General features: G+C 36.9%; 2 protein-coding genes and 1 long non-coding RNA gene across 11 annotated transcripts; 1 reads left to right on the plus strand and 2 right to left on the minus strand.

The window, feature by feature from the left end:
• Positions 1 to 1,255: 1,255 nt before the first annotated feature.
• def6c (DEF6 guanine nucleotide exchange factor c) lies at positions 1,256 to 18,005 on the minus strand. Of its 4 annotated transcripts, none has more exons than XM_082167832.1 (14): positions 17,874 to 18,005; positions 9,559 to 9,699; positions 8,521 to 8,703; positions 6,735 to 6,962; positions 6,333 to 6,479; positions 6,146 to 6,254; positions 5,845 to 6,062; positions 4,861 to 4,968; positions 4,185 to 4,351; positions 4,010 to 4,072; positions 3,740 to 3,890; positions 2,607 to 2,690; positions 2,396 to 2,486; positions 1,256 to 2,239 (listed from the first exon to the last, which is right to left on the minus strand). In XM_082167832.1, the coding sequence occupies exons 2-14, from the start codon at positions 9,589 to 9,591 to the stop codon at positions 2,088 to 2,090; spliced, it is 1,734 nt and encodes a 577-aa protein (XP_082023958.1). In that variant the 5' UTR covers positions 9,592 to 9,699; positions 17,874 to 18,005; the 3' UTR covers positions 1,256 to 2,087. The 4 variants fall into 4 exon arrangements, with proteins under 4 accessions (XP_082023958.1, XP_082023956.1, XP_082023957.1 ...); XM_082167830.1 differs by lacking the exon at positions 17,874 to 18,005 and adding an exon at positions 11,392 to 11,634 and having other exon boundaries at positions 4,861 to 4,962; XM_082167831.1 differs by lacking the exon at positions 17,874 to 18,005 and adding an exon at positions 11,392 to 11,634 and having other exon boundaries at positions 2,396 to 2,453.
• slc26a4 (solute carrier family 26 member 4) lies at positions 11,830 to 23,781 on the plus strand. Of its 6 annotated transcripts, XM_082167820.1 has the most exons (20): positions 12,056 to 15,978; positions 16,047 to 16,186; positions 16,278 to 16,388; positions 16,849 to 17,051; positions 17,298 to 17,462; positions 17,606 to 17,758; positions 17,897 to 17,979; positions 18,292 to 18,439; positions 19,122 to 19,235; positions 19,323 to 19,400; positions 19,522 to 19,617; positions 19,794 to 19,900; positions 20,333 to 20,402; positions 20,486 to 20,578; positions 20,694 to 20,789; positions 20,932 to 21,168; positions 21,878 to 21,932; positions 22,041 to 22,186; positions 23,175 to 23,258; positions 23,339 to 23,781. In XM_082167820.1, the coding sequence occupies exons 1-20, from the start codon at positions 15,845 to 15,847 to the stop codon at positions 23,360 to 23,362; spliced, it is 2,337 nt and encodes a 778-aa protein (XP_082023946.1). In that variant the 5' UTR covers positions 12,056 to 15,844; the 3' UTR covers positions 23,363 to 23,781. The 6 variants fall into 6 exon arrangements, with proteins under 6 accessions (XP_082023941.1, XP_082023946.1, XP_082023945.1 ...); XM_082167815.1 differs by having other exon boundaries at positions 11,830 to 12,092; positions 13,025 to 15,978; positions 19,122 to 19,400; positions 21,878 to 22,186; XM_082167819.1 differs by having other exon boundaries at positions 19,122 to 19,400.
• LOC309497601 lies at positions 19,281 to 21,023 on the minus strand. Its single transcript, XR_014205625.1, has 3 exons — positions 20,883 to 21,023; positions 19,506 to 19,592; positions 19,281 to 19,415 (listed from the first exon to the last, which is right to left on the minus strand). It is a non-coding gene; the product is annotated as an uncharacterized lncRNA (long non-coding RNA).
• Positions 23,782 to 25,285: the final 1,504 nt, after the last annotated feature.

Below are 25,285 nucleotides of genomic sequence, written 5' to 3' on the forward strand. Positions count from 1 at the left end.
CCCCATATAAAATCTCTGGTGGGATTTGAAGGAAGCGGTTGCAGCACACAAACCCAAGAATATTACTGAACTGGAGGCCATTGCTCATGTGGAATGGGCTAAGATACCTCAGAAACGCTGCCAGAAGCTGGTTTCTGGTTATACATCTCGTTTGCAGCAGATCAGAACAGCAAAAGGGTGTTCTACTAAGTACTAAAGATGCCTGCCATGAAGGGGTTGAATAGTTTTGAGTGCAGAAGTCATTAAAAGTTGAATTTTCAGTTGAATTCACTTGAAAAGAATCATGAAAAAGAATGAATTAGAATCAGAATTTCCCAATAAACTTGATGAGGGTTGAATAATTTAGATTACAACTGTATATCACAATAATAAAAAATAAAAAAAAAATAAAAATCTGTAGCAACTTCCATTAAAGCCTTCCACAAAGACTAGTTACTTTTCAGTGAACTTCCTTTTAAATTTGGCAAAAAAACGAGCATTATGAGATTATATGCAGATTAAATTGTTAAATGGCAGACGGATACATCCAACTATTACAAAAGTAGTGAAACAAAGGCTTAAGTATTGCATTTAATTTTTTTCTGATCTCTGGACCTGACAATTCCTCTCGTCACAACCTCAAATCTCTACACCCACAGGTAGAAACCCTCCAAACCATAAGGGGAAAAGATCTGTATCTGGAAAAATCACGGCCACAACTTTTCAAAAATATCATTTACAGTCAGTCTGTTGATGACCACCCAAAACTAACAGAGAGAACCATTATTCATTCTCAACAGAAGCCTCAAAGCCACAAACTCAACTGTACTTTCTTGCTGGCCTCCACGGACCTATTAATAGACTGCATGATTCTTTTCACTTTTAAGCAAAAAGGGGTGTCCTAATTGTTTAGACACGGTCAGTCCATTTTAAAAACATGATTTGCAAAATAAAAATTATGTTGATTGGCTTCTCAAGACTTTTTGGATCCTGTCCCCTGATCTATAAGGCAGGGGCAGGAAAGAGAGAAAAAAAAAATCTATTGATTGGTTTGGTTTGTTAACAACCACAGAACAAGCGCCCCCTCTACTGACCACACAAAGAATTACACACCGTAACAAAAACACAAAATTGATTGTGAATGAAGTGTATTATAATTTAAAGCAATGGGTTCTGAACTTCTCAACGTGATTTAAAACGAGACAAAACAAGCATTAAAATAAGCTAAAATAACCCCCCAAAAAACCAAGATATAAGCAGACATAATATTACTCAGTTTAATTTGTTCCCTCATTTTTATTTATAAACCAGGATTTTCACAGTATTGGAAATTCAGTATGAGGGATGAATACAATCTTTTTATAATGAACATACATTTTTTTCCCCAGTTATGTCAAGTTCTTAAATATTTTATTAGGCAGAAATTGCTGAGAAAATGCTATTAGTAGGTAAAAAAGAAAAATTTAAAAATAACCAGAAATATCATCTAAATTAAATTGAGTGTAAATACTTAACATTCAGTTATTGAATGTTTAAACTGGAATTTTAATATTAATATAGTTTATGGGGGGCTTTGGGCATTTTTATTTATAAACCAGGATTTTCACAGTATTGGAAATTCAGTATGAGGGATGAATACAATCTTTTTATAATGAATATACATTTTTTTCCCAGTTATGTCAAGTTCTTAAATATTTTATTAGGCAGAAATTGCTGAGAAAATGCTATTAGTAAGTAAAAAAAAAAAATTCATCACAAATAACCAGAAATATAATCTAAATTGAGTGTAAATACTAAAGAACATTCAGTTATTGAATGTTTAAACTGGAGTTTTAATATTAATATAGTTTATCAGGGGGAGCCTTGAAATGGGACAGTCAAAAATGCTGATTTAAAGAATTAAAAGCATCTGGCTGACTGCTGCCTAAATCTATATTTACTATTCATTTTGTGCATATTACATAATACATAATGAACAAGCTAATCACTATGTACATATATGACCTGTGAGGTGCTTTTGCAGCCAAACTTAAACACACAGGGCAAGCCTGCTGCACAAAACATGTACAATATTATACATATACAGTAGGAACACAGATTTAGGAACCCTATTCTTCCTCTTTTTCTGGTGGTGATGGACTGTAACCATTTCCTTTTTCTTGACCGACGCCTGTTTGAACCTTAGTTATGAACTCTGTGCTAGTGAGGGCCTGGCCCTGTCTGGGACAGGTGGTCTTTACTGGCAGATGCTCGACTTTGTCTGTGAATAAGCAGAGGAATAGAGAACAATGATTGTAAAAGCCATTTATGATTGTGCAGATATGATCAAACAGAAGGTATCTTGTTTATTTCATTCTTATGTGACAACTGAACACTATTTGGGTCATAAAAATATTTGAGTGAGATTGTATCTTACCTCCTGGTGCAATGGGTTTCATGAGGCGGTTGAGCTGAATTGTCCAGTGTTTCAGCATCTGAGTGGAAGTAGACTGACTCATCAATTCTCTCTGTATAGAAATAGTTCGAAAGTCTGAACACCTAAAGTAATAGCACATGATTTGAGGTGTGATTCATGTAGCCCTCAAATAGCCCTTTTTAGTTAGTCCCACACTTTTCTAATCTCTCACCTCCGTGTTGTGTTGACTGCTCTCCTCTGGTTGCTGGATGCAGGGTGGTACTGCAGTGGAAGTCGATTCATGGATAGGTGCCTCCTTTTATACAATAAAAGCCATTTGTTAATGAACTACTAAACAAGCTGCAATTAGAATTGGGGCAGTCCGGTCAGGCAATCCTTGCGTTAAATCATAAAAGCTATTGGCTTTATGTGAAGCTCATTCAGACCTGCCCTGATCTGAAATACTATGTGAACTGCACAGGCACATGGACTTTAGCCAATCATAAAAAGGCATTCACACACAAAGATACAGTAGCAAAACAGCCTGTTTAAAGGAAAAATACAACAAAAAGTCCAAATTTGGTCAAAATCTTATTGACAATTCTGTATCCAATTTGGTATGACGTCATCTGTGATGACATGCACTACTATTCAAAAGCTTAGGGTAAGGTTTTTTTTTTCTTGGAAAAACATTAAAACTTTTATTTAGCAAGGAAACTTATTTACTACTTTACTACTGTGGATTAGTTTCAAATAAATTCTGTTTTTCTGAACTTTCCATTCGTAAAAGAATCCTGACTTTTTTTTAATGATGTTTTCCACAAAAATAATACTAATATAATATTGATAATAAATGTTTGTTAATCACCAAATCAGCATATTAGAATGAATTCTGAAGGATCATGTGACACTAAAGACTGGAGTAAAATGGCTATTTTAAATTGTTATAGTTCACAATATTACTATTCTCCCTGTATTATTGATTAATTAAATGCAGCCTTGTTGAGCTTGAGAGTTTTATGGTAGCCAAAATTTTAATGGTAGCGTAGTATGTGACAACCAAGTGTAATAATTCAATTTTATTCTCAACTGTCGCGGAGGGGCAGGGGCATCAGACTCCCACAGTGAATGACAAAATAACCTTATAAAATGCATACACTACATGGTTGAGTACATAGTGCATGAGTACATAGTGTATACGTGTATAGTGTGTCATTTGGGACGCAACTCTTGTCTTTCACTATAAATGGAACAACATATAAAACGCTACAAAAGGTTTTTTGATTTCCCCGACCCTACAAAATACGCTGTCCCTTTACTATCTTTAGGTCTTCACACCAAGTCCAGTTGTGCCTTGTCTCTCACCTCTGTGCTGTGTTGACTGCTCTCCTCTGGTTGCTGATTGATGGGACGTGTTGCGGTGGGAGTGTCATCCTGAATCCTAAAAGCAGGAGTTTCCAGCTGACTTTGGAGGAGGAGAAGTTCTGCAAGTTTCTTCTGCTCCTCCGCAAGCTGCCTACAGGTATAAATGAAAACACTTAAGAGTGTATTTCTTGTCCTAATACAACAGTGTCCATATGTGTTGGCGATGGTGTGGAATGTGAATAAAATGAAATAATTTGAGATTTGCGATACCTCTCTAGTTCCTGTCGGATTCGTTCTTCTGCTAAACGGGCATTCTGCTCCTCTGCAAGCTGTCTGCAGGTATAAATGAAAACAATTAAGAGTGTGTTTCTTGTCCTAATATAACAGTCTTCATATGTGTTGGGGATGGTGTGAATAAAATGAAGTAATTTGAGATTTACAGTACCTCTCTAATTCCAGTCGGACTTGGTCTTCTCCTAAACGGGCGTGAATCTGAGCGTCGAGTGCCTCCTCCAGTTTAAGTTGTGTGAGTTCTAGTTCATGGATCCTCTTCTTCTGCTGCTGTACTTCTTTCTCCATCTCAGTCAATGTAGTTGTCATCCTCTCCTTGGCCTACGCAAGCACCAACACCATCAGCTTTATCACTACTGTTTCTAACATTATAATGTTGTTGCATCTTGAAGACTGATTTACACTACCGTTCAAAAGTTTGGGGTGAGTTACTTAACAAGGATGCATTAAATTAATCAAAAGTGAACAGTGAAGAAATTTGTAATGTTACAAAAGATTGCTATATCAAATAAATACATATTTATGATATAGAATCCCCCCCAAAAAAGAGAAATATTAAGCAGCACAACTGGTTTCAACATTGATAATAATAAGAAATGTTTCTTGAGCAGCAAATCAGCATATTAAAATGATTTCTAAAGGACTATTTCTATAATGATTTTTTTCATGTGACACTGGAGACTGGAGTAATAAAGCTGAAAATGTGGATTTGTCAGTAATACAAGTGCATGAATGTGTTAAAATATGTGATGAGAAGCAGATGTAGTGTGACAACACAATAACAAAACAGGATGGCAAAAAAACTTTTTTTTTCTTTCTCTACATCTCACCTTTTTAGTTTCTTCGAGCTGTCTCTCCAGATCTCTCTGTACTGTCTGCTGTTTCTCTCGCTCCTGCTTCTCTTCCTCTTTATGTTTTGCCTCCACCTCCCTCTGTTTCTGGCGAACAAACAAACTGTTTTTAAGACAAAGTAACAGGCTATGCTTGGAACTAAATACTAACTTACTACTTAATACTGCACAGTACACACTGTACACATCCAACTATTTTTTTTAAATGGTATGTGAAACAGAACACGCATGGTTATGGTTTATGATCGTCATGTGGCATTTTTAATTATACGGCTGCGGTCAAGTTATCAATATGGTTATTTTGTTTATTTAATCCAATTTTGAGTACAAATCTTTCAATGGTCCAATCATATAATGAATCAATAATCATGTCATTACTTTCAGATTATTTGTCACACACTGGAAATGGAAGGCCAAGTCAAATGCATTGCATTGTGGGATACAACATCTCGCACCTTGTGCTATATTCACTCTTCACCACCCCCACCCCAATGACCAACACAATATTCGGAGATCCCCCTTCCCTCCACATACACCAAGATATTTTTGGTATTTCTGATGTAATTATGACAAAGCTGCTTGTTTTCAAAATTGTACACGGATATATTGATTTATTTAACGTGGCGATTTAATTTAATATATTAAATAAATTACCACGATTAATTTTGGAATTATGTTCTGTATTCCATAACTGTGTTCTTCAATAAAATAATGGTTGTAGTTTATTTGTAGCATTTTACTTAAATCACTTTTAATATATTAAAATAAATCTATTAATTTAAATATGTTTAAGCCCCCCTTAGATATTTGTTGAAGGCCCCCGGTTGAAAACCAATGCTTCAGTGTATTGTATAGTGCCATTTTAGGAAATGTAGGCCTATCAAAATTTGCATACTGCACACAGCAAACATGCTATAAACTGCAGATGTGGTTAGAGTAATCTGATAGCATTTAATCAGTTACTTGAATGATGCTCTCGATGTGTTGCTCCAATCTCTCTGTTTCCCCCTGCTGCTCCAAAGCGGAGTGCTGCGACGCCTCAACTGCTATGGGTTCACTGTTGTTACTCTGGTTGCTCTGGCTTCTCTGAAGGGTTTCTCTCTGCTTGCGCCTGCTCAATTTTAGCTCCTGATGTAGAGAGCTCTTACCCTCGGCCCTCAATCTCAACACCGTCTGGATGGCTACAAAACACGTGACATCATCCCTCAAGAAACCAGGACACTTCGACAAGAAAGCAGAAGTGCTGCATATAATGGCTCCTCACCTTGTACCCAGTCTACTCTCTGTTTCAGGTTTGAAGCGCTCATCTCATAGGTCCTGATGTAAGTCTTCACACAGAACAGGCAGCGTCGCCCTTCTTTATCAGGGAGAGTCTGAGTGTGATGACAGTTATGAGACATGAGAAAGTTCTGATACCTTTATTTTACAGTGGAATACACTTGCTGATTTACCTCCACCACACAGTTCTCCTCCAGCAGGATCTCTCCTTTCTTCTCCTTCAGGTCCTCTCCGACAAAGTACGTCAGGCTACTGGGCTTTAAAACAAACCAGCGCTCCTGCCAGTTCCTGCGAACGTGCCCCTTCTTTAACAAGTAACCCTGATGGATTAAGTGAATAGGAAAAAGATAGAATGTGACTAAAAGACTTGAGATAAAATCATTGTAAATAGTTGCACCATCTGTTACACAACGCAGGAAGTAAAGGACCATGCTGCAGTGCTAAGAATCAGACAGAATCAGTAGTTTGCAGATGTTTGTTTAAACGATTGCATTCATTTACTAAGATTCACATTATTAGATGCAAGTTCATAATACTGCATCAACCTAGTGTGCCGCACGCAAAGCATCAGTCACCTTCTTGATGGTGTTGTGGTACATCTCCATGAAAACTTCGTCCACAGCGAGACTGAAGGACTCCTTAGACTCAACATGCAAAAGCTGGCCTGCACTCAAATGTTCCAAGAACTCCCACACTGACATGCCGTCCTGAAGATCAACATTCTGGGACAAAAATTCCTCCAATAATGTCCCATCCCACTCCACACTCATTGTACTGGAGATTTTCTTCAGCAGGTACTCCAACTAAATGAACAGAGGCATTAACAGAGTTCACACGTTAGCATCAGCTACAGATGAGCTGTTAAGGACATGGATGAATCTCACAAAAAAACATGTACGGTCACATATATTATATATCTGGATAAAGAAAATAAACCCCATTTTAAAGTGCCCCTATTATGCTATTCCTAATAATGTTTCGGAGGTCTCCTACAACAGGTTTACAAGCACCAAAGCACAAGCACAAGTCTCATAACATACATTGCACATCACCACATTTTTCAATGATTCTCAAACGATTTGTTGGATGAATCAGTCTCTCTAAATCCATCCTTTCCGCGAGCCTGCTCTGCTCTGATTGGCCAGATGGCCCAGTCTTTTGTGATTGGTCTACCGCTTACAGCGCATGTCGGAAACAAAATGGCCATCACCATAACTAAACTTCAGCTCAGGAGGCTTCCTCAGTCCTCAGCGACTGTACACAATGTAAAGACAGTGACAATGGCGTCGATTCTTAGTCGGTTCAGAGTCGATTCCTTCTTTGAGAGACAATAACTTTATTTGTCGTGCGCTTTCGGCTTCACAACTTTACAGATCGTTTACATTCACAGACAGCTACATTACACTGCATGAAAGGGAATATTCGCAAAAACATAATAGGGGCACTTTAATTTTAAAAAATCCATTATTATTATTTTCATTAAATTATTAATACATTACTCCCACTGCTGAAATATAATATATATTATATATATATATATATATATATATATATATATATATATATATATATATATATATATCAGTATATTAAAAAAAAAGGGAAAAAAAAGTAAGGTTTCATGTTAAAGAATTTTTTTTTCTTTTATTCTGTTGAATTTGTGTTGAAATATGACAATCTTGACTGGTTTCATGAGATTCACCCATACAGAGGGAACATAAAATGTATTTTCAAGGGATTTCAAACAAACCATGCTAGCTCTATGTTGAAGAAAACCAAATGATGGGACGAGATGAGAGAACACAAATGGATATGATAAAAAGCAGCAAGAAATGAAAGTTACAACATATCCTCAAATTTGGTTGCTTGATAGAAATCTACTTTAGACTAGTGTTATCACAGGAAACCACCACATCTATATGAAGTTTTAATCCACGTGTCACTTCCTCCCTTAAACCAGATGCATATGAAAAAAGAAACACCATACTGTAGCTTCAGACCACTCGAACACTATCTGAATAGTAAAATGAGAGATTCTCAAATCTTATTTTAGCTCTCACTTAAGCATCATAAACTGCTGCTATTCACAAACATAAGACTAGGCATTTTATTAGCGTGGACAAAGTCTAACCAGCATTAGGCGGTGTCATTTCAACATATAAAACATCCAGCCTCTAAACATGTTAGTCTGTTTGGAGGTATATGTATTATTTTGGTGAACAGGAGATTTATATATTATTATATTAATATTTTTAATATCAGCCAGAGTCTGGTTATATGCGTGTATAATTTCAGCATGGTGATTTGCAGCTATGTCTAGTCTTATCTCTCTATCTGTCCCTTTCTTGTTTTCACTCTCACCTCCGGTTGAATGATGACTAATGGGTAACGGTCTTCCGAGAGCAGGTTGAACAGACAGAAGAGTTTGAAGCAGTCTCTCTGTGAACACAGGCGCTGCTGAGTGCTGGGCTTGAAGTTCTTCTTTGATGTCAATGTCCAGCACAGCTCATCAAAGGTTTCCTTATTAAACGTCCCCTCTGTGGCCTGTAAATGAACACAGCAGTGTTAGCAGCCAAGCAAACTTTACCTGACACTGTTCGCCAACAGACATTGCTCAGTGTTCATTTAAATTAAAATGCAATAAGCTTTTCTTTTTTCTTAAAGATATAGTTTCCCTTAAATTTAAAGGACAAGTTTGGTATTTTACACTTAAAGCCCTGTTTTCAGATCGTTTCTGATGAAATACAATGGTTAAGATTGAAGTTTGGACAAATGCTGCTGGCCCGTGAATTTCTTTCGTAAATCGTAGTTTTTGTCCAACTCCATTGACTTGTATCATCCAAAACAAGTCAATGGAGTTGGACAAAAACTACAATAAAACCTGTTGGAAAGCATCTTTTGCAGCGATTAAGGGGCTTTTGAACACTTTAAACTTTCTCCGTTTGTTTCATGTCAGAAAGAGTGTCATATGAATTTGAAATAACATGAGATCAGATAAACCCCTGTGAAAAAGAATTGGACTGAATGTGCACTTGTAGTGTTCTTTAAATCTTAAAAGTGTATTAGAATGTGCAGATATAATATTAATGGAATAAAAGGCCACTTAAGTGTACTATATTGCTTAACACACTTAAGTAAACTAATAATGTCAAATTAATAAAGTCATTATGTATTCATAATTTTTCATAATTAAATTATTTTTTGTTTACCATAAATGCTTGTCAGTACACTTTAACCATATTTCAAAGTCAACAGAATTATGAAATTACATTTAAAAATGTTCTAAAGCTCTACCTTGGGTCAAAAAGCATTCCTACATTCAACTAATTGCATTTAATGTAAATGTAGTAAAATACATTTTCAATTTATTGTAAATAAAATTCTGGAGAGTTATCAGACCTTTGCCAGGATGTATTTGTTGAGGTAGGGCATGTAGCCCTGGTTGGACACTGGCCCATTGTTATTGTCCTTAAAGTGCTCCTCTAATGCCACAGGATCGTGAGGAATATTCAGCGCCGTATAGAGATTGTGTGAGAGAACCTGGTGGAGAAACACACACACACACACGTTTTTATATCATTATGTAGACTCTCCATAGGCGTAATGGTTTTATACTGAGCTAATTATATTTTCTAACCCCTAACCCTAAACATAACCCTCACAGAAAACGTTCTGCATTTTTGCATTTTTATTCAAACATCATTAAGTATGATTTATAAACCGTTTTCCTCGTAGGGCCCAAAGGTAGGTGTACACACACACACACACACACACACACACACACACACACACACACACACACACACACACACACACACACACACACACACACACACACACACACACACACACACACACACACACACACACACACACACACACACACACACACACACACACACACACACACACACACACACACACACACACACACACACACACACACACGTGCATTTTGTATCATTGTGGCAGCCAGTAGCCACAATGGGTAAACAAGACCACACACTATTCAAGTGAATGTGAAATTACTAAGCTATCTTACAGTGGCCCCAAAAGAATGTAGCTATTAAAAAATGTTGCGTTCAATAAAATATCAAACTGAATGGCATTTATTTTAAAGAAAGACAGCATTAACACAATTTTAAAGGAAAATATTTATGAATAAAATGTTTACAAAATATACAACAACATCTACTTTTTAAAATAAGACATTTGAACACTTAATGTCAGTTAACAGTTCCACAACTGTTAGTGGAAAATATTCAATGTTAATTTGTAGCATATCTATGTGAACTTGAGGGGAACTGACTTCATACAGTACATGCCCTAAATTACCTAGAAACTAGTTTGGAAGAAGTAATTGCAAAAATGTCACAGAAAAGTGAAGTCAGTTCTTTGAAGGCCTGACCTGTTAGTCACTGTTCAGCTGTGAAATGAGTTGGTTATAAAAGTTATTGACATGATCATGGGACCTTGTTCTGATATGACATACAATCAGCATCTGCAACTGACCTTTATATAACGCACAATAATAGTTTTACACGCAAGACGAACAAATTTGCAGAAAATGCCTAGTCCAAGTTCTAACATGTCTGTTTATGCTGAGATTTTAAGCAAAGGGACGACCCAGGACATGTTTAAACACGAGAAAGACTGTCAAAGCTGTCTGCATGCTGACTGCGTGCTTTGGTATTTACTTTCAAGACCAGTGATGCCATTAAATTCCCCCGTCAATATCCATAAAAATAAAATAAAAGATAACACAAAGAAAAAAAGCTTAAAGACTATCTGAGATAATTTATAACTGCATGAGGGTGTTTTTGTGTACCTATACTCATATATACCCATATTTTGAGGACGTATTTGTACCCAAAAGTGGGCAAAACCTGTCAAAAACTCTTTTTTGGGGACATTAATATATAAAAAAAAAAAAGAAAAAAAAAGAAGAAGGTAGGCTAAGTAAGTGTGTGTGTGTGTGTGTGAGAGAGAGAGAGACAGAGAGAGAGAGAGAGAGAGAGAGAGAGAGAGAGAGAGAGAGAGAGATGGATAATATGGCATGACTTATTTGGACTGCTGTTCCCTTTTCATGTAGCTCTTGATAAGAAAATACGACACTGAATTAACTATCACAGATGTTGAAAACATTTACAGTGTAGCCATTTTCGTGTATAGAGTTAAAGCAAACAACACATTGAAACACGAGTCAAGTCAAAGGTGCACAGGTGGTCTGACCTTTAGTTGCGACTTGGACACTTTTCCGCTCTGCTCTACATCCAGAGACGTGAACGCGTACCAGATGGACTTCAGCAGCTCGCTTTGTAGATCCATAACGCCAGTAATGACACATCCTGCTCACATTCTGAGACAGATACCGCTTTAAATTGCGGAACTGAGACGTAGGCTGTAGTTAAAAAACCTTGTGAGCTGCCTACCTAGGCAGCATTGTGGGCAACACAGGCGCGTGCAACAATTTGAGCCCTACCGCAGCTATGAGGAGGATTAGAAACGCGTCTATGATGCCTAGAATGCTGTCTAAAGAGGAAGCTCGTTAGATTTTAAAACACAACCTGAGTAGCCTACAGAGTAAAATAAACCAGGTGGGAGGGACAGTCTACCACCAGTAAAACGCAAGTGCAACTGAGTTTACCACAATAAACAAAACCTCTAAATTCTTAAGTAGGCTAAAAGGCAACGAATTACAACTGACATAAGCGCAACATGATTACATCATATTAACAGTTTAGGAAGCGGTTTGAGATGTGGTGTAGCCTACACTGCGTCAGAACGATGTAAAACTATAACAAAACGAAAAAAACAAACATTGGTGCATCTGGTGTTTTGGTTTGAATGAATCTTTTAAGTGAACAGATCGTTCTCTAATAGACGTGACAGAGTCGTATGACTCAATAGGCCTATATTATTCGTTCGCTGAGGTAAGTTCTTCACTGCCTTCAAAGACTAACTATAACACAAGTAATGATTCGAGTCAAAGGCTGTGAAAGGCTGTGGGCTGTGAAGGAAGGCTAACTGTACTGAATGAACAGTTTAGTGAGAGAACGAACAGGAAAATCTTACTGAAACGAAAAGAACGAATCAGTCATTATTCCAGCATCGTTCAGTTTGCCATGTCAATCAATCTAGTTCACAACCAGGAGAGAAAGGGAGATTAAAGGGATACTCCACTTTAAAATGAAAATTCTGTCATCATATACTCACCCTCATGTTGTTTCAAACCTGTATGAATTTCTTTCTTCTGCTGAACATAAAGGAAGATATTTAGAAGAATGTCAGTAACCAGACAGTTTCTGGTCCCATTGACTTCCATAGTAGGAAAAAATATATACTATGGAAGTCAATGGGACCAGAAACTGTCTGGTTACTGACATTCTTCTAAATATCTTCCTTTCTGTTCAACAGAAGAAAGAAATTCATACAGGTTTAAAACAACATGAGGGTGAGTATATGATGACAGAATTTTCATTTTAAAGTGGAGTATCCCTTTAAGAATTGTGATTAATCTGGTTAAAAACTATGAATTTATTTTGGCTGTTATTGTCTTTTTTTTTTTCTTTTCTTTTTTTTTTTTTCTCTATAGTGTAAAATCACAGTAGAGAGACGAAATAAAATATATCTGCTTTGTCATCCGTAGTAAAATGACGCTTACACACTGTGCGAAATCTCAGTAAATTTGTAGACGCAAATTATGACCGACTCAGTAGGCCTATTTTTCAACGAACCAATTGAGTGAATGATTCAATGATCCACTTGTGAGGGGGGGGGGGGAAAGTATTGACAAAAGTAATATTGTTTAGGCTCTGTTCTTAAAATCTTGACAAAGTAATTTTCTTAATTTTTTTGTCAACAGATTCAAAAACCAAAATCCCCCACCACGGCCTGCATAGGACGTTTGAGTGGGTTAAGTTAAGTGTTCTGTGGGTGTGAATTGTGAAAGTAGTGAGTGGATGCACTTCTATCTCTGGTCAAGGTTCACTCATGCAGCTCAGGTGGGAGTGAATCTGTTAGTAACCTACTGCATGTTTGTTCAGCCTTATAAAGCTACTTAAAGAAGCTAATACAGGGAGTTCTTAAATAGTTTACTCTGCAATATCGGCTCATTCATCGCATTCTATAAATATTAGAAACATTTTCTTGACTCATGATCTTATAGCATGATAAAGAGAGAGAAAAAGGTACATTAAAAGACCACTAGAGGGAATGTGTTAAGGAAGCATTCATCTAAGTCCATCTAAGCAATACTTTTTAAAAATAAAATCAGTTATAAGTGGATCTTTTTCTTCTTCAAGACTATGATATTGGGTAGTATAAGAAAAAACTGCAAAATCAACATGTACAACACATTCGATTCGATTCGATTCAACTTTATTATCATTTAGCAAAGTACAGGTACAGGGCCAATGAAATGCAGTTGACATCCATCCAGAAGTGCAAAGAAGCAAGTGCAGGTAGAGTATGGCTGTGTACACAATAGAGATAAATAATGTACAATGTATAGTTGGGTAATACAGGTTTTCCAAATGACATGTCTACAAAGATAAGTGGCAGTATAAACAGGTAAACAGTGCAGTAATAAAAAGTAAACAGGTAAACAAGTAACAGCTAAAGTGCAAATGCTATACAGGTGGTGAAGTTTTATTCAGCAGAGTGAGAGAGACATGAGAGACATGATGGAATAACATGTCAAATTATAGTTCAGACACTTCCTCCAAGTCTCAAGTACAGACATCAGGTGACATCAAATACAACTTCATTTTATCATGCATGCCAAATGCGTGATATATATAGAACAAGCAAGCAAGTCACATTAAAGGAATATTAAGGGTTCAGTACAAGTTCGGTTCATTTGACAAGAGTTTGTGGCATAATGTTGGCTACCACAAAATTGATTTTCAGTTCCTCATTTTCTTTAAAAAGGCTTAAATCTGGGTTATAGAGAGGCAATGAAGTAAATCCATAAATGTTAAAATACTCACTTTTCCAAAAGTAAAGCTACAAAATGACTGTAAAGAACATGCATGTAAAAATGATTTTAGTATGGTGAAAAAACAAAACACAATATACAAATATACAAATAAATCACACTTTTCAGTGTAGTTATATCCAATTGTACAACTTTGACACCGACAACGCAATGCTGTAAACTATAAAACCCTAAAACGACTGTAAAAATTATTTAAAAATCTTTACAGCTCAAATAATACATAAGTTTATATGATTTAATACAAGTGCTTTTATAAAATGATAAGGTTCACATTTATGCTTTTAAAAATGGTCTCCATTTACTTCTATTTTAAGTGCCTTACTGTAATGTTTTCACTGTACTCTTTTAACATAAAAAAAAGGGATAAGTTGAATTAATTTTTTCACAAGTGTACTAAGAAACTACAAAAAGTACTATGCCTATATGCTTAAAATCGTCCTCACTAACCAACTCTTTTAAGTCAAATTATCAAGCTGACTCATTTCTGGCTTACTGACAGATTGTCAGACACTATGAATTTAAGAGCTGGCTCATGTTCTGAGGAGAGATCTGGCCATATCTAGACATTCTGTACAAACTAAGGAGGCTAAGAAGGTCAGATCGAGTCGTGCGTAGATCATATTGTTCTCTCTTGAGTGTTCAATCACATCTGCACTGGTCGAAATGTACATATGTACCCCCCCTCCCCCTCCCCGCCACACAGAACCCAGCCCGCCTTTGACACATCCCAGACCCCCCTCACTCCCTTTCTATCACAAATACACACTCATTTACTAACGTAACAGACACACAAGATTGGGAGTGACAGTCAACCTTGGCAGGATGCATGCTGTGTGCCGCTGATGTAATTCCCTTTTGCTTCCTCTTGGTGCTTAACCCTGATACACCTCCCACATCCCAACTCAGCTTATAAATACAAAAAAAAAAAGGGATGCTGCTCCCATTAAGAGAGTCCAACTTCATAGACATGGACAATATGTATGTTTAAGTGGACGTCTGGCATACAGTAGATGCACCGTTTCTTGACTGTGGGATTTCAATTTGACATAACTCTAAACTGGAACTGACAGGTAAGACTTCGTAATCAACTTATACAAATAGGTATTTCGGTATAAACAACAATGGACAAGACATTTATTTATTCAGATACTCTTAAATAAATGTGGGGTTTCATTTACCATCAATACTGTTTGATATTATATTGCAACTGATTAAGAATAAGAGGCTTCAAGATAAGGTTTTCTATTGTATTCGTACTTACGGCTCTCAAATGTGAGGGAAAGACTGGTGGACACAAACCTCCTCATTCAGAGTGGGAGATTGGATCCCTCCCCAATTTCTGGAAGGGTTTCTAATGTCAATGGGTTCAGTGATCTTAGTGCAGACCTAGAAGAGCTGGTCTACTGAACACGGCAATACTGCCAGAGAAAGGGAGAAGGGCTCTTTTGGTCTGTTCGATCAGACTGTTCTGACACAGGAGAGACGAGATCCTCTATGTGTTTGCTTATCTGGATTAGCCATCCTACAAAAAGAAATAAATAAAATGAACAAGTGACGGTAGGTAGAAAAACTACAATCAACTAATTTATTCATAACCCTCAGCAAATCCAAATGAACCTGAACTCTAATAAATCTGCTTTTTTTCTCTAACAGATAAGATACAACACAAGAATTTACAGATAAACAATGGATGAGTGTTTTCATGAAAAAGATTACCTCGTGTCACGCCGTATCTACTCAAACAGCATCTTTGACCAGGTCCATGAGAGACAAGACCAAGAGATCCAGAGTTTACGAGAACGGCTGAGCAGAACTTGCGGGTGAGTAAATGTGGAACTCACATCTAGTGTTTTCACCTGCATTGTGATATTAATTGAATTTTCCACAGATGCACTGATAAATGGGCTGTTCAGAAGATAAAGGGGCTTCTGCCAATTCTAGAATGGCTTCCTAAATACCCAGTCAAGCAATGGTTACCCAGTGACGTTGTCTCTGGAGTCAGCACAGGTCTAGTGTGCTGTTTACAAGGTAAGATAGACTCTGTGAACAAAACACCATATTAACTTAATACTGCAATGATGCTACTTTAAAGATGTAATTGCTTTCTATTGTTGAACAGGTGTGGCTTATGCATTGCTGGCCTCTGTAGCACCAGTCTATGGACTCTACTCTGCGTTTTTTCCAATTCTCACATACTTTGTGCTGGGAACATCCAGACACATCTCTGTGGGTAGGTCTATGTCTTTATTAATAAATCTTTCAAGTGGTATCAAATAAAATATATTACTATACTGCTTACTGCATACTACTTACCATTTAATGCAAATCAGTATGCAATACGGTACGTAGCGTTAAATGCTTAACACAGTAGCTACTACTACATTATGTGATCTTGATAAATTGCATGTTTTATTCTGTAAAAATGGCATGCAGTTAGCATCTTGTAATTTTACTTAATTGTTATAAATTCAATTAAATATTGATTCAAGAAAACATATATAATATTACTTTTGGTTAGTTTATAATGGAAGTTCAAGTTTGGTACAGTATTCTGTACCAGTGTGCACTGATGTATACAAATGTAGTAAGCATATTTTATGCATTTAGAATATGTGCATACTGAATAAATAGTAAGAGTAGTATGCAATGTTTTCTTGTCATTCTCTTATTTGCCTCTATACGCCATTTAGGTCCATTCCCTGTCACCTGTCTGATGGTGGGCTCTGTAGTTTTGACCTTAGCGCCCGATGAGCACTTTCTGCGTTCAGTGAACATAACAGCTGTGAATGAGACAGTGACAGATGAAAGATTAATGGAGGTGGATGTAGAGGCTAGAGAGGCCCAGAGAATCATGGTGGCTTGCACTATGACAATGTTGGTTGGATTATTCCAGGTAAAGTCACAACATTCAAAATGAAAAAATGTGATACAGCTAAAATAAACTATTTACACATTTCATTATTGTAATATTTAATTTGTATACTTGCATACTTCAAGCATATTGGAGGCAGGAAGGGTTTTTATCATAAAGATAAAGCTGCACTTTTGTAGAAATGTATTCTTAAGCATCAGACAGCAGTATTATCATTTAATATCAAGGTGGTGTGCTGCAACTCAAATGTGTTTTGCTTATTCTCAGGTGGCTATGGGGCTGATGCAGGTGGGCTTTCTAGTCAGGTATCTCTCAGACCCACTAGTAGGCGGCTTCACCACTGCTGCTGCCTTTCATGTCTTCATATCTCAGATTAAAACCATCCTGTCTGTTCCTACCCACAACCATAATGGATTCTTCTCCTTTGCTTATGTAAGTCTCTTACATTTTTTATATCTTATTAATATCACAAACACACCTATCTCAGCTTAAAGAACTTGCATATATATATATATATATATATATATATTATATTATTATTACATTGTATTATAAAAAAAAATCTCCACATCTAGACTCTTATTGATGTAGGTAGGAACATCAACCAAACGAACATTGCAGACCTGATCGCTGGATTTCTAACAATCTTCATTGTTATGGCTGTGAAAGAGATCAACACAAAATTTCAGCATAAAATCCCACTGCCGATTCCCATAGAAGTGATTGTGGTATGTACAGTTTTTTCCACAATTGTCCTATACAAGTCTCAAACCACAGACTAAGCCTGTATTCTCGGACATTTGATCTTTTTTTTTTTTTTTTTTTAATAATGATTGCCATTACCTCTCACTCTTTCGATCTGATAGACAGTGATAGCTTCTGCAATCTCTCATGTGATGGACCTGAAGTCCCAGTACGGCGCCAGCATTGTCCACAGCCTCCCCAGGGGGTAAGAGCACATCCTGTGGCACTTCCTGCTTCCTGATGAGGGCTGGGTGCACATTCAGTCACTTTATATTGACATACTATTATTATTGTCCCTGTAAAGATTTTCAACAGAAATATTATCTCCAGAACAATGACACTGACAGACAGTCTGAAAGCCTTGTCCAATAATAACATTAAACGGTTATTACATCCTACCTACATCAATCAGAGACGACAGCATAAATACAAAGGCTCACAGTACAAGTACAGTGTACAAAACCGTTGTGTGAATCTATAGTAAGTACTGACTATGTGTCTGGTTGTTTCTCCACAGGTTTGCACCGGCACAGCCACCAAATATAGCACTTATCGGGAATATTTTGGGCTCTAGTTTTTCTACAGCAGTGGTTGGTTATGCAGTTGCAGTCTCAGTGGCAAAAGTCTATGCTGCAAAACATGATTACACAGTTGATGGCAACCAGGTATACAAAAATAGTGTGTGAATGTGTCTCTGACATTGCAAATATGCTTTTGTCTGATGGATAGTGGGTCCACAATGCTAAAAGCACATAATAAAATGCAACGAACCATACAGTCATACAAAGTAAAGTACATTATAACACTTAAATGGTTTGTGCTTTGAATGTGTCAAGACCAGCTGAGAACTACTGCTTTGGTTGGTTTCTTTCATGAAATGTGCCAGTACAGGGGAAGTACATTTGCAAGGGTGCTTGTATGAGTGTGAAGTATAATAGTAAGTGTCAGCCCAACACTCTCCCACAGATGGAGAAATTACGAGGGAGAGACAGAAAGAACGAGTTGGCATTTTAAGGTCACTTTCACCTGCCAGAATAGAACAAATTTGAGTTTCCAACAGCGGCTGATATCATTTCTAAACCCGGCAGTGCAGCATAGAGTTAAATTTTTTGAGCACTGTAACCAAAACAAAACCTTAAAGATTCTAATTAGGTGTCAGTTCTAAATTTATTTGCATACGGATTTGTGATTGGTCTTCAAATGTAGGATTTTTCTTTGTATGTTTTTTCTCCTTTGTTCCAAAGGGTAAAGTGTAAAGCCTCCATTGCTGGTGTTTAATTCTAACAAACTGATACAGACCGATTATAAACCACCCGATCTGGCTTACTACACCTCTATTCCCATTAGGAGCTGATAGCTTTTGGCGTCAGCAACATTTTCGGAGGATGTTTATCAAGCTTTGTGGCCAGCACTGCACTGTCACGGACTGCAGTACAGGAAAGCACAGGGGGGAAGAGTCAGGTAAAATGTGTATGTGTGTGTGTGTGTGTTTGTGTAAATACAGTACTACTACCCAGATTTAACGGTTCTCTCTTCTCATTGTTGCAGGTTGCTGGTATCATCTCAGCTCTGATGGTGATGATAGTGATCTTGGCCCTTGGGCCCTTTCTTCAGCCTCTGCAGAAGGTGTAGTAGAGGAACCTAATGTTTTAATAGAAAAAAGAACAGTTCACAATGTCTTTCACTACAAAAAAAAAATGAATACAGCCAAAATACATCATGCAACTCAACCCTTTCTGTCCCGCAGTCAGTGCTAGCTGCCATTGTTATAGCCAACCTGAAGGGCATGTTCATGCAGATCTCTGAAGTGCCTGTACTCTGGAGACAGAACAGGACAGACTGTGTAAGTACACAATGACTGTGCACAAGAGTTTCTCTACGCTAATTGTGTTTTGAGGTCATAATATTTATCAGCGAATTGAATCATGTGAATCATTTTGGTTTATTTGTATAAAATGAGATTATACACCAGCAGTCTGTGTCTGAGATGAGTGCATGTGAATCCTCATTCATCTGCAGCTCATCTGGATAGCTACTTGCCTGGCCTCCATCGTGCTGGGTTTAGATGTGGGCCTGCTGGCTGGTCTGGTGTTTGAGATGGGCACAGTGGTGGTCAGAACACAGTTGTAAGTAGCAGAGTTGTAAGGACATTAAAGTGTGTTTGAGATTAATGTACTGAATGAATGAATGAATGAAGCATTTTATAGCACTTTTTTAGATTTAAAATGGGACCAGAGGTCTCTCCTCAACCACAACCAGTGTACAAAAAAAAAAAGGTTCAAATTTTTATTTGACAAAGCAAATTCAACCGTTTTTTATTTTATTTTGTTTCTTTCAGGGGGTTTGGTATATTTCTTGAGAAATGTGACAACTGTTCATCTGAATTAGTGCATCTTGATGTTTATGATATAACTCGAACTATGATTTTAAATATTGTGAACAATAAGGGCATCATATAAATGCTTGTTTTGTATTATTTAACAAAAGTTCAAGAATTATTAGAGAATAATTACTGTGATATTCTTAATAAGACCTTGGTTTCTCTCGTTTTAATCCAGCCCTTCCTGTGCCAGCCTTGGAAATGTCCCAAACACTGATATCTACAAAAACATGAAAGACTACAAAAATGTAAAATTCAATTTGTTTTATTACTTACTACAATTCATGCTTATGGTTATCTAAAATAACAAGGTATTTCCCAAAATTTTCAGATTGCCGAAATTCCTGGGATTAAGATTTTCAAGTGCAAATCACCTATTTATTTTGCAAATATTGATTACTTCAAAGAAAAGTTGAGAGATGAGGTAAGTTTACTTTTTGCTCAAATTCTAAATTCAGAAAATCTTAAATGAACTACTGTATAAGACATGATTTGTAGTTTGTGGTGTGCTTTGACAAGAATTTGTGTGATTCTTACAGGTGGGGTTTGATGCAGTGCAGGTGTTCAAGAAAAGAAACAAAGCTTTGAAAAAGATCCACAAGCTCATTAAAAAGGGAAAACTACAAGCTACAGAGGTACTTTCAGCAAAGTATTTGCAATACTGTGCGTTTCACGTACGTTTAAAACTTTTAGCAATTCATTGCAATTTAAAGCCTATTTTCACTGACCTGACTGACACCACATTCTGGATTTTCCCACATCTGATGTCCTTCACAGAATGGTTTGGTACCAGTGGCCTCACTGGGAGTAGAAAACAAAGCCTTTGAAAACCAGCAGGGTCCTGAGCTGGAGAAGGGGGTGTCTCAGCCAGATTCAGACGTGAAGGTCCAGGTAGACTGGAGGTCTGAGCTGCCCGTCGGTGTGTCAGTGCCCAGGGTCCATATTCACAGCCTGGTTGTGGACTTCTCAGCCATCTCATTCCTGGACGTGGTAGCAGCCAAGTCCCTCAAACTGGTGTGCTATCTTTACTGCTCTTTGCTGTCATTTTTACTTCAATAATGCATAGCCAAAATCTGAGGGTGACCCTCACATCTTTCCAAAGCTGTATGACTTTCTATCTTCTGCAGAACACAAATGTCCATCCATACAATGAAAGTTAGTGGGGTCCAATGTTGTTTTGAAACGCATTGTATTGAAGAAAACATTCTTTAAAATGTTTAAAGAATCCATGCATGCTCCATCCATGCTCCATCCATGGCCTTGCACCTCTCTATCTGTGTAACATGCTGACCCCTTACCAGCCCAGCAGAGCCCTGCGCTCCTCTGAACAACATCTGCTGGTGGTCCCACTGTCCAGGTGCAAAAAGTGGGGTGATCGTGCCTTTGCGGTAGCGGGGCCAAAACTCTGGAACGCTCTGCCTCTGGAATTACGCTCCATCATGGACCTGCCCCTGTTCAAGACCAGGCTGAAGCACCATCTCTTTAGATCGGCCTTTGACACCTGATGGACAACTGATTAGCATAATGATTTTATAGATGTGTTGTATTTTATTTTATTGTATTGTTTTGTATTTCACTCCTTTTGTCTCTGTCCAGCGCTTTGATCAACTTTGGTTGTTGTAAAGCGCTTTATAAATAAAAATTGATTGATTGATTGAAAATACCTTATGGCTGTAAGTATTCCTTTAAGAAGTAGCTAATTCGTCATTTCCCATCTTCGCAGGTCGTAAAGGAATTCATACGAATTGGGGTTAGCGTCTATATCGCAGGCTGTGATGGTAAGGCCTGGCTCTATAACAACATGTTGAAACAAGCTGTGCCAAACTCCAGCCTGATAATGGCAGGTTTGGAAACAGTGAATAACCTAAAGGGTCCTCGTGTCACAGGTGAGCTTGTCAGGAGAATGGAGGCCCTGTCCTTCTTTGACGAGGAGGTTACCAGAGACCTTCTCTTCCTCTCGGTCCATGACGCCATTCTCTTCATCCAGCTGGAAACCTCCAGTGGAAATGAGCAGGATCCATTAGCTGAGAAGGTAAAATTAAAAGCATTAATTTGATTGTTTAGCTTGAGAGGAGACTGAGTGTTCTCACTGCAAAAATACTTTTGTGCAACATGGGGAATGTTGTAGTGTAGAGTAGTTCTTTGACATGACAGTAGTTCTATGTGTAAATTGTCTAATAATGAAGCTGCTAATGGCTCTGGCCTAACTTGGTGGTAATATAAATTTGGGAGGTGGCTAGTAAATTCCTTGTCAGTTCATCCACCTTATTTTAAACGTAAGAAAGGGTGCAGGCATTTGTAACTTGAATGTGCGTGGCTTCCGGTGTCATCCTCTTCTAGTTCTAGTTACTCTTCTAGTTATTTCAGCTGTTCAAAAACTTTTATGCTGCTTGATATTAACAGTAATAGTATATGTTATCATATCATTTTAATTTATGATAGGTTTGTAGAGCAAATAGTTCTCCATTTACGGCACCTTGTTATTCTTCTAGTTATTTACTTATAATGGCTAATGATTCAGAAGTCTCACACAGAAAATAGCTAAAAAATGTATAGCAGTTTGCACAAAAATATCAAACAGCAACATTGTTTTCAACATGGATAACAAGAAATTCTGAGTACCAAATCATGTGACGCTGAAGACTGAAGTAATAGCAGCAGAAAATGTTGCTTTACAATCTCATGAATAAATTATATTTTAAAATATATAAAAAAATAAAAAAATAAACTGAATTATTTTAAATTCTAATAAGATTTCACAATATTACTACAATATTACAGTTTTTACTGTATTTTTGATCAGATAAATGCCGCCTTGGTGAGCATAAGACACTTAAAAAATAAATAAATACATCTTACAACCTCAAACTTTGGAACAGTAGTGTACATTTTGACATGTGTAGCAGCTCATCTGAGTATTCTGTGCATATAGAAATTCCCAATAGAGTGTACATACTGTAAAATTTATATGATTAGTATGTTAATATGCCATTCTGAAGACACTGTTTATATATGTTAAGATTTTACAGTTGCAAGATGACAAAGAGCCACTTCCATTTACTGAAGATGAGGACCTGATTGAGACCTATGACAACCAACATTTGGTGAGCATCCCAGATCTTTTATATTATCAGATAACTCAATTCAGCAACCCACCAAACAAGTATTTCTCTTCCATGTCTAGGCTATTCATGGACTTTCAAACTGAGAAAAAAAACTCCCTGTATTCAGAGTCACTGGGAAAGACAGTCATCATCTTCCTATTCATTTGCTGATAATGAGTCAGGAGACGTTTACCTTTGTCCAGGGAGGACTAGAAAAATAACAAAATAACTGAAGTTAAAAAACATTAAGTGCTTTCATTTTTACAGCCTTATTTTTGAGGCAAATGCCAATCAGCACAATACTGGATGTTCATCCCGTGGAGGCCTGTTCATCAGTATGGACAGCAGAAGAAGAATTTTATCTTTTTTTGATAAAACAAACATATTTCTTTTTAAGAACTGTTCACTTAAAATCTTAAAGCAGAAGAACATTTAATATTTGTAAATAAATCACCTGGGAAATAACATTTTAGTGTGTCTCTGAGTGCTTTATTAGACTGCTAACCCTGATTTGTTCTTGGGATGTCACTGTGGTCAGATACTTAAAAAAGCTCTGTTATCTACTTTTTTTGTGTGTGTGTGTGTGTGTGTGTGTGTGTGTGTGGGGGGGGGGGGGGGGGGTTGTGACACATTATGAGTAATGTAAAACTGAGCGAGTCAAATATAATCTTTCCTGTGTTGATGTATTTTCTATTAAAACAAGTTGGGGTGGAGCATATCGAAGGGCTCATCACTTTTTAAAAAAAAGTACCAATAGCCTTTATTTTACATAACCGTGTGAATCATGATTTGCTAATTGCTGTTGAAAGTCAGAGGTAAGTGGTATTGGGGGAAGGGCAGTTTCATTCTAGAGAGCATCTGATTGGACAAAAATTTGTAGTGCAGGACAAGTCATCAATTTTTGTTGGTCTATTTTCCTGGAAGAAAAAGATTAAAGTTTAAATGCTAAAAGTGAATTTTGTCAACATGTCTGTTTGCTCGGACCTCAAAGCAAACAGACATGGGCTGAATGCCACACGTCCAACTTTGCTAAACAGTGTTAAACATGATGCATGAAAGAAACGGACCCGTCTAGACCATCATCTCTATAAAATGTTCGGAATTTTCCACACACATACACAGAAGGGGATAGATAGACCTTGCTGTTTACCTAAGATGAAACAAATTACAAGCTCAACAAAAAAGCACTTGTTTAATTTCTGTTGACATTCCTGTGTTGCTCTATCTGGAGGTCTTTTGTGTACTTTAAACATTTGGTAACAGTAACTGAGCGCATTAAACACCCAAGGACATGGGTGCCTGAAACACACACATCCCTGACTACTCACTGACTGACTGACTCTGGCTTTCTAAGGTACGTTTACGCATTCAGTGTCTCCTTCTCTATGATCTTTAATATTAGTATTAGAGTATAATTCAACTTAACATGAGAATGCACAGTAAAAGATTAACAGTAAATGGTAAACATAATTTAGGCATAAATCACAGAATCAAAAGTTCGCTTCTACGTCAGTAACACACCTTTCCTAATAAATGTATCACTATTTAATTGTTAATGCAATTATGTTGTATTGTGTGTCGTTGGCTAACGTCAGGGAAAGTTAAAATAGATTGATTAATTACTGTGGTGAGGATTGCCACCTTATCTACAAAGATCGCACAGTGATCTCCTTGATAATTATGGCTCGAGGTGTAAAGTCTATGCTGTAAAAATCTAGTGTACTGATTAATAATGTTTCCCCTCAGTGATGATGACGCATAGAAAACAATGATAACAATACAAGGACAAAAGAAATTACATTTAAAACAGGACAAACACATAAAATGTATATTCAATATAAATTATATGAAGTATAAAAATGTATTATATATATATATATATGATGTTAATGTAAACGTTACTATCTCATGCATTATTATATTTATCTGTATCATAAACTAACGTTAATTTTTTTTCTTTTTTTCTGTATGAAAAAAAAAAAGAAAGAAATAATGCTTTTACTTAGCAAGGATGCATTAAAATGATT

This window comes from Leuciscus leuciscus, assembly GCF_965113295.1.
Source record: "Leuciscus leuciscus genome assembly, chromosome: 4".
NCBI classification, from domain to species: domain Eukaryota; kingdom Metazoa; phylum Chordata; class Actinopteri; order Cypriniformes; family Leuciscidae; genus Leuciscus; species Leuciscus leuciscus.